Genomic DNA, 10,033 nt, shown 5'->3' on the forward strand with positions numbered 1-10,033 from the left:
TAATTTTTGCATAATTTTGTTCTTTTTGTTTTTCTGTTGCAGGAAAAAGGCCAATCCTCTCTACGACAGTTTTGGCGAAGTCGTCACGACAAGCTCATCCTCGACAAAGAAGCCGCCGCCTTCGAAAGATTCTTACCATAAAAACCCCTGCAGATGCATCAGACATCCCCTCGTACTGTTTGCGATAGCCGTTTTTGTCATTCTCAACTCTATTGCCTTGTTACTTCTGTTCACCGGAGCACTTGAACAAGGTAACTTGCACTCCTCCTCCTTGGTTTTAAGAAATGGCCGGGGGATGGAAATTTGTTTGACATGTTTTGTTTCCTTCATGTTATGATTGTTATTGTTTTATTTTGTTTTTGTCAGTTAGACAATTTTGAAATTTCGTCATGAACAAAATTTCAGTCGTTTGTCCGATTTGCAAATGAAGAGCTGACCCTAATTTTATGTTATTTAATTCTTTATTACAGCCTTGCCTGGTTCAAGAGAAAAGTTGGTGCAGACTACACCTGAGTCTACAGGTCTCCCTGGTTACGAAGAATTAGCTAACATTATAAAAAAGCAGGAGGACCTGATAATGAGCTTACATAATAGAGTGAGTCAAATATAGATGAGTTTTTTTCTACAAATTTTAATAGGTAAAATTGTGTTTTTCTTGCAAAAAAATAGAAACCACTTTCGAAGGATACACATTTCATGCTTCTGTCAAAGAAGGACATTGTTGTTGGTGTAGGTTTTGTTTTATTTGGTGAAATTATTTTGGAGAGAGTTAAAAACAAAAATTGCAAATAGAAGAAGTAGGAGCCACTTAAATTAAACTTTCTCCTCTTTGACAGTTTTTAGATGAGAAAAAGTCATGAATTACGTTTATTATGTTAAGTTTATGAAATATACTAAAGTTTCTTAACTCTTTTTGCATTCAGTCATATCCTCATCAAGCTTTATAAAGCCACCTTGTTCTCGTCAACTCTAGCAGTCCATGTACGATAGGACATAAAAGCATCTTAAATTGATGTAGTTATGAAGTGTGCCCACGGTTTGTCCACAAATTCTGGGTCACAGGGACTCTTTAACAGATTAGGGGTGTGTTGTTAGTCCGGTTGCAGAAGTTGGTATAAGCTGAAAATAAACAAGAGTTGTTAAGTCTCGCTGTAAATCCGTAACGTATCTTCAATTATTAATCCATTTGTTATTGCACTCTTCCGTAGGTCTCACAGTTGGAATCGTTACTGATGACTAATTCGAGCGAAAATGCGACTACGACTGCCAGAGTAGCACAGAACACGCATCAGGTAAGGAAAGGGTATTAGCAAAATGAATGTCAAACATGGCAAGGACATCATTTGATATTTTTATACTTTATACAATCCCCAAAAAATGGAATGAAAGTTTCAAAAACTTCCAGATTCACTTTTTGTAGTAGGAATTGAGTTCCAATTTCTTAAATGTTATCACCGTATCTCAGTTCTGCTCACTCACATTCACTGCAGTATAAACTATTCAAACAGTTTCCAAAATTTAACTAAACCAGGAAAATCGGTTGAGTAAATTGTATAAAGCTTTCCGTATCATATCAGTAGCATGGTTTTTCATGCCTCATTCTTTCAGATTGAACAGCTATCCAATCAAGTTACAGCTTTGGGAAGGAATTCATCAACTCAGATTCAAGAAGTACAGCGACAAGTTGAATCGAATGACGCCCTAATCACCAGTAACATCCAGAAAACATCTCAACTCGAGAGTGATGTGAGTTAAATATGTCGTTTTCTACCGTGCTATATATACCTCTTTAGTGAACATTAGCCCAACCGCCATCTTTGGCTTACAGTATACGACAGTATACGACAGTAAAGGACAGTAAACGACAGTGATCTTTGCAAAGAAGAACAACTCCCCAGAACAGTTTGTTCTTGTTTAAAAAATCCTGTCTGGCAGCTGTCATTGTGTTAATCAGTGATGTCAAAGTGTCACTAGAATCTGAAATCTTTCACTTTAAAGTTTTTCGGACTTTCCATATTTCCCCAAGGTGAAATGTGATCGGTATTCACAATGACATCACTGCCATCATTGGGGGCTTGCGAAGGCTTTTATTATTTTAGATTCAGCATTTGCGAGACGCATCTTCATTACAAAACTCAAACATTAAAATAATGGAACAAAAAAAATCTTACGAAAAATTAAGGACATGGGGCTTGATGATGTCATATTTTAAACTGGATCAAGCCTTCAGCCTGGTGTGGGCAAGCAACATTACTGATCTGCAATACCCCCTAAATTGAAAAAAAAGTCTCTTCTGAGTTGTTTCAGGCAATTTTTTTCATGACACATAGACCAGTAATGATCATGCAGGTCGCGTCTCAGATGTATGTGTCTAATTTTTGTAACCATAGTAACCAAGAAAGTGTGGTGGTGATTTCTGATTTGAGCGCAGCGTTTTAAAATCTGTCGCCTTGATTTAAAAAGTGACTCTCTGCATTTGATTAAATAGTGTCTCTCAATAGATATATTTTCATTTTCATAATTTCCCTTTGTTTTTTGGAAGTAATCTACTGACATTGTGATATTTGCTTTATTTATTCTCAGATATCGACGTTGACTGCTCGGAGTGAAACAATGGGACAGGATATTTTGTCTATTACATCCAAGAACACCGACCAAGACAGAGATGTAAGTTGCGTGTGGCTTTGTGTTATGTTTGCATGGCATGTTTGGCAGTCTTGGACTCATCTGGACATACTTGTGCCGTATATCGAACCTATAAATAAACAAACCCATCCAGAAAGCTCTGAACCCTTCTGGTCAGCGTCGACGACCAGCATAGTATATATCGTAAAGTCGTTTGTGAATTCAATTATTTATTGATATGATTCTAAGACACAAGAAGATCAGTTACTGTAGTCTGAGATACAGTAATAGACTATAATGATTGTCTTTTTATTTACCTCCACAATCTTCTGGAATTTGAATTTTGGAAACAGCTTTCCTATGTCAGACTGGCAGGGCTGAGAAGGAGATCAAGTAGTTGTCAAAATCTTTGTAGCACAACTTCACTGTTTTATAACAAAGTTTAGTTTTAGTTGTGATAGATCTTGTCATACACCAACAGTAAAAATAGCAGCCTAGCCAGCTTAGGCTTTATGACTTGATTATATAGGCCTAACCTTGACTAAATTGTGGTAAAACTTGTCACATTCCATAACATTTCATCCTATTTTTTTAGCTAGGACTGTACTTTGGCTTACATCTGTCATTTGACTAAGGTTCATAACTGTTAGGTGTGTAGGATTTTCCTCCTAGACAGTGTTAAACTGTTGATTATTAACCTTTGGTGATCTGTGTGCATATGACATCTACACCAACAGTAAAAATAGCAGCCTAGCCAGCTTAGGCCTTATGACTTGATTATATAGGCCTAACATTGACTACTTGTGGTAAAACTTGTGGTAAAACAGACAGTGTTAAAACTGTTGATTATTCACCTTTGGTGATCTGTGTGCATAAGACATCTACAAAACTAGAATGGAAGCGAGTTTCTCGCACATTCACATAGACTATATATGATTTAGCTGCACTCGTTAGTAGGCCGTCGGTACAAAATCTTTACAAATGAGGATTCAACGATGATGTTGCCTCAGTTTAGTTTTCACGTTATTTTTCATCTTCTCTCGACAGATCTCTGGCCTAGAGTCTAGGATAGAGACTGTCAAACAAGAGGTTGCTCTCGATTTGGTCATTTACAACGACTCCATCTACATGGACCTGGAGGCCATCAGCAAAATGCAGGGACCGCCAGGATTCAATGGATCCAGAGGTGGGGACGGGGCCGATCTGTCGGGCTGCGAGTACGATTACTTCACCGACAGTTCCTCTTTCACCGGACCTCTCACCCAGGGTACACCGCATACTCCAAAAACGGTAAGATATTTGACAACCATATGTGGTGACAGATCTGTTGAAAGGATTGCAGGATCTGGTGCGGTAGAGTGAAGTGAGGTGGGTGAGGTAAAGAGATAAGGGCTTTCATGAGGCACAGTGGCCTATTGTGTAACTGTATTGTGTTTGCCGTACAGACTTTTTGCCCCCTAGGTACAAATATGTATATATGTTAGCCTAAGTTTAAACCTTTCAGAAATTTTTCAAAAAAATTCAGAAATTTATTTTGTTTCTCTTTCAGGGCTTTGTGTTCACGGGTGTTACCTGCGCTACCTATGGAGGCACCGCTGCTAATTTAATGAAGACCGAAGATGGATCTGTATATTGTCAGTGTGAGGGACAGACTACTGCGTACACCTCACTTTCTCGATTCTGTAACATACATTACTGGCAGTGCCCCTTGGCAGCTTGAGTCCAGCGATGATTCTCTGAGTCCTTACAGCTCGAAGCCTCCTAAAAGCAATCGTCAGCACCAGGAGTGATGAGTGGAGAGTACCCTCTAATGCTCAAAAGTCTCCACTTCAGTCTAGTCTTTAATGTTTTGAGCGTCTCCTAGCCGTCATCAACACGCGGAGTCACGTTGCGAAACGTTTGTGGTTGGTGGCAGTGGCTGTCACAGTTGTTGATGGTGGCTGTCACGCTGTTGAATTTGTAAGGCAGCTGTCGGTGGCGGCTGTCACGCTGTTGTATTTGTAGAGCAGCTGTCGGTGGCAGTCACGGCTGTGGAACATATGCCATTTATTAGACCCCTTATATATTTGGAACATTGTGGGTGCGCGGTGGTAATCACGACAGCGGAACAACATTGCCGTCAATGGGTGTCACAGTGTTTAGTTTTCTCCTCAAGGGATGTAATAGTCACCTAGATTATTAGCAGTTCTAGTGGGTTGACCGAGGAATAATTTCAGTGTTTACATCTGGCTATGCAACTTTGAGGTATCTAAATTTTACTTGTCATAAAACACTTAAAAAACAGGGCTTTTCTGTGTATATAAAAACAAAAAATCACTGTAATACAACTTTTATACATCTTAGCGATTTGTTCTTTTTGGGTATAGTTTTGCTATTCTATCCAAGTAAAAAAGTATTGTCTGGTAACTTCAGATATGAAGCATTAAGTGCTTGGGTTGTACAGATAACATTAAATAGGTTTACAACCTTGGACAGAAACCTAGAGATTGGCCTGTATTAATGTGTAACTGCAAAGAGCTGAAATACAGAATTTATTGACAGGTGCATGTTAACTTACAGCAAGCATGTGAAACTGTGAGATACTAATACGTTTGTATACCCCCTCGATGTTGTTCCTTACCAAGTCGGGTTCATCTCTAACAAGATGAATGCTTTAGTTGTTTACTAGAGTAGGATGAAACCGGTGGATTTTGCGGATCTCGTCTGCTCGAGTCACCAGCATTTTCATTTTGCTGTGAAAGGCTTTGTCAAAGATCGTCGGGGTATTGGGCCCAAATATATACTAGAGAGTCAATTGGTAAGGCCGACACTTTCACCTGAATCTTTGCTTCAACCATAAGCAAACTATGTTTCTTCTCACCGAATTGTCTAAGTTAACCGTCTTCTTTCTTTCCATCTGAAAGAATTTGAGGGATCAGGATGGAATGGAAAGTGCTTTTGAGAGCCGTGAGCAAGTTTTACGTCTTAATATTTGGAGAACAATGTTGATGAGTTTGATTGGTCTTGAGAGTGGAGTTTTGCAATATTACATATAGTGACAGGTAGTATATATATATATATAGTAAACGGAACAGCGCGCAAAATGGACCGTTTGAGGTTCCAAGGAACGGGGTATATGCTAGGTGACGGTAAATATGTTCTCCAACGGTGAGATTATTTGTAGATATCTACGTAGCGTATCCTGCAGTCTTGGAATTGGGGAAAGATCATGTTTATAACTTCACTGGATTGATAATTTACTTTATGCAGAAACCTGTGGAAAAAGAAAAGCAGAAATGGCTTGATTAAAATTAAAATAGATATGCATTCATGGAGCAATAGTTTTTAAGGCTCAGGTCGGGTGATTATTTAATTTTTAATTTTTGGCTAATTTTTTTCATTAAAAAAAAAATAGTCTTGAAGCTTCTTCCTCCAAGGAGTTTCTTTCTTCTTTTTCTGGACCAAATGTTGGCAAATATTTTCAGTTACTATGCAACCAAAAGCTCAACAATGAAAGGAAAAGAGACAAACAGAAAAAAAAAACTGCACGGAAATCAATTTTAGAAAAATGTTTGGTGATACGATGACCAAGCAAAGAATTTGGGAAAGATTTGCAGTTGGCTTAAAAATTGTAATTATATGCAATTTCAAATGTACTGATTTCATAATGGTAATATTTTGTATTATTACCATATTATTATTGCCTTGAAAAATAGTTCCTAAAAAAAAATCAGTTAAATGTTTTTTTCTTATCTAATCATGGCATCTGGCAGAATTTTCTGACCCAGAGAGAAACTTTAGGTATTACTGACATGCCACAAAGCAAATTTTGAGAATTTAAGAAAGTTTAAATATGGACATATTCTTCAATATTTGAAGTGAGACTCCACCATTTAAGCATACCAAGTGCTTATCACAAAGGGATTTTGTGATCAAATAACAAAATGAATACAGGCAGGCAGCTGCTAGACTAAGTGATGTACCCCCCTGAACTTAAAGAGGAGGGAGGGTATTGAAGTCTATCGGCCCTGGAGTTAGTTAAATGTAAAAAAACAAAAACAATTTGTTTGTATTTGTAATTGTATATAAATGCCTTGATTGGTTTATCAGCTTATGTAAATAGTAGTGACGAATGTAATTAATCAAGTCTATCATAGTAAATTGAAATTTTATATGCTGTAACAGTAAAACATTTTGGAAGGAAAGAATTGTAACATAATAAAAAATACTCTGAAATCGGTTAAGTGAATGTTCATCGAAAATGATAAAAAAGTCTGGTGTTGTTAAAATTTGCAGATGATTTCATAGTCAATGTTAGGATCTCAAAAAAACCATTGAAAAATTATTTTGCAGGATGCTTGGAGCTTAGGATGTAACTTACAGCCTGTTCTTGGCTTGTTCGAGAAAGAAAAATTAATCTTCCTAAAAAACAACAGGGTTTCGTTAATTCTCTTAATGCGAAGAAATATTTGTAATAATGCAGTTAATTGCAATTTTGCCTTCATTTTAAATTTTATTTTAAATTTTATATATAAGGAAAAAAATTCACTGGCTTGGATTTTTTTTTATCTCAGATTTGAAGTGAAAAGCATCCTGGGTATAGGCAAATTCAGCTGGAATACACTTTCAATTGGTTTAACAACACTGGTATTGAAAGGAAAAAAACTTTCTGGAATTATTTAGTTTTGGGTATTATTTGTCTTCCAGGAAGATGTTTCTTATCCCAAAATTTCTTGCCATTGTCTTTTTCTTAAATTTTCTGAACTCTTGAATAAGGTTTTTCTAATTCTCAAGAAAAGTTGGAGTATATGCAACACACACGTACTGTGTGTATGTGTATGTGTGATTGTTCCATCTTCATAACATATGATAATTAAACAAACTGTTTGTTTTGTTTTGTATTAACAGCTGTATGGCTTGTCATATCTACAAGGTCTATTTTTTTTTCATTATTTCATTTTCTTTATAAATCAGGTGAATTATGAAATTTAAATTTTTTTTTTAAAAACAGTTCCTCTTATGCATTGTTGGCTTAAAGCTTTTAGGATACTTAATTGTGCTTTAGGCAGAAGTGCATGAAACTGGTTATTTTGATATCAACAAACTACCTAAAATTGCCTCATGTACCTCCTTTTAAGGACTTAAATCTTAAAGGATCTTAAAGGTCTGTTGTATAGACCCCAACTATAGCACGCTATCATGGAAAAGTTTCTTGAGATTAAGTAATCGACCTGTCTCGGTCGTAAACTGACCTCTTTTTACCAATTAGTCTGCAACGCCTGCCACATATTTTTTCTTGTATGAGGGTCTTTGTGTGAACGCTGTATGATTAACTACACTGTACACATGAACATATTTCCACACAGTGTTTACACAATGAGCCTAATGGTGTTAAGAAGCTATGCAGGCTAATTGTAGAGCCTGTGGTCGATTTACGAACGTGGCAGGTCGATTACATAATCACAAAACATTCCTAGCAAAAGCGTGCTATAATTGGAGCCAATAAAACAGATCTTTAAGAATTGTTTAAGCTTTTTCTTAATAAGCAGAACTTCATTAGAACTTTGATAGATAAGATAATAAAAGGCTTCAAATTCAATAACACTGCGTAATGAACTTTTGCAAGCTATTAGTTATCCTTAATAAATAATACTCACTGATGAAATAAATATCAATTTTTCATTATTGTTAAAAACAACCGTTTTAGAGGGTTTCCTTATTTCTCCATCAGGTGATGGTGAATATTGCAACCACTATAAACTAGTGGTCCCTTGATGGATGGTAAAAGTGGTTAATAGAATCAGGAGTGTTATGGAATGGTCATGGTTCCATTTGGGAGGGTGGTGGTGGGGGGGGGGTGGTGGGGGTGGGTGGGTGGGTGGAGAGTTGAATGGTGGGAGGATCAAGGATGGGGAGATTGTTTCAACGTAGGCTTAACTTTTTGTGCCTTCTTCTTTTTGTATTATTTTGTGTATTTATAATATTATACACTCTGTACACTACAATACATTTCTATGTACAATAAGATTACATTATACAATAAGATTACGTATACGCTATCTAAGATTACATCATACAATAAGATTATGTATGCAATATCTAATATGAACATGTAACTTTACTGAGATGAAAATTACCAAAGATCAAAGTGCTTAAAAAATAACATATCAGGTACTACTATTAGGTACACTTCATATCAGTATCGACTCTAATCGGGGAGAATTTTGTATCCCCATTCGGTACTCTAATTAATGTACTCACAATAGGCACACACAATAGGTACCAAGTGGTGTTTAATCAGCCAAAAAAAAAACATTGACTATCGCAATTTACAGTCTACGTTGGAAGGTTGAGCCTTAATTTTGTCACAAAAAACATCAGAAAATTATTTCAGGAGTGTAAACTTTATGCATTCATTGTGTAAACATTTATCCAAGTGCTTAAGAAAGAAAACATATCAGGTACTACTATTGCATACACTTAATATTGATATCAATCCCTTATCCGGGAACGTTTTACTCAGATTTGATACTCTAGTTCATGTACTCACTTTAGTTACTCATAATTGGTACTAAGTAGTGTTAACCTAGAGACAAATACATTCATTTTGTAACCTTTTTGATAAAGCTGCCATGTCATTAGCTTAGAAACAACAGTATCAAAAATAATCTATTGACACAAAGAGAAATATCTGTTCTTAGGGAGTTAGACTAAATAACGAAGTTAGTTCTCGTGATGGTTGATAAATAATATAATCAGTTTATGTTAGGGTCTCATGGGTAACCCTACAGGAATTCAATCACAATATCAGAGATGGTTTTGTTCGGTCAGGGTGGATAAAATATTAAATTCATTCCTACATCTCATGTGAATGCTTTGTTTAAATTTACAATATGGTATAGTGTTCTTTATTACATGTTCTTTGTTTATTTTTTACTTGGAAAGATTTTTATTTGGACATATGATATGTATGAAAAGTTTAAAAAAAAGAAAAGAAAAAAAAACTGAAATAAAGATGTCAAATTGATACTTTCTTGTCCCATGTTCTATTTTGAAGTAAGAAACAATTATTTGAAAACATTTTGTGACACAAACTTTTTGTGTTTTTGTTTGTTATACCTGGACCTTGCTTTAAATTGCAGACACACCAAGGTCAAATAAAGACCATGACCTTGGAATAACAGAACTGGTTCTCAATAATTTTCCATGAGTAACAGAAATAGCATCGGTTGGAGTTCATGGGCCAGAGAGAGAAAATAAAAATCTAACGTTAAGGCTGGTAGGATGCTGAATGTTACGGGCATTCATACCAGATGAGTTCCAAGTTTTGTGGGTCGAAATTGCGAGTGTGACCGAAGTCTTTTTGGGGGCCGGATTTTACCTGCCGACCTCCTACTGAGAAGCTCTGATGTAGAGATTACCAGTTTCC

General features: G+C 36.2%; 1 protein-coding gene across 6 annotated transcripts in view; it reads left to right on the forward strand.

The window, feature by feature from the left end:
- LOC139971805 (uncharacterized) overlaps window positions 1-7,603 on the forward strand; it is a 42,700-nt gene extending 35,097 nt beyond the window's left edge. For all 6 annotated transcript variants that reach the window (XM_071978549.1, XM_071978550.1, XM_071978548.1 and 3 more), the window contains 7 exons: window positions 43-251; window positions 471-595; window positions 1,209-1,292; window positions 1,609-1,746; window positions 2,584-2,667; window positions 3,673-3,915; window positions 4,175-7,603. In XM_071978549.1, the coding sequence (XP_071834650.1) occupies window positions 43-251; window positions 471-595; window positions 1,209-1,292; window positions 1,609-1,746; window positions 2,584-2,667; window positions 3,673-3,915; window positions 4,175-4,345 (1,054 nt within the window). In that variant the 3' untranslated portion in view covers window positions 4,346-7,603. The remainder of the gene's footprint in view (window positions 1-42; window positions 252-470; window positions 596-1,208; window positions 1,293-1,608; window positions 1,747-2,583; window positions 2,668-3,672; window positions 3,916-4,174) is intronic.
- The last annotated feature ends 2,430 nt before the right edge of the window (window positions 7,604-10,033 follow it).

The sequence above is a fragment of the Apostichopus japonicus genome, chromosome 8, assembly GCF_037975245.1.
Source record: "Apostichopus japonicus isolate 1M-3 chromosome 8, ASM3797524v1, whole genome shotgun sequence".
Lineage (NCBI taxonomy): Eukaryota > Metazoa > Echinodermata > Holothuroidea > Aspidochirotida > Stichopodidae > Apostichopus > Apostichopus japonicus.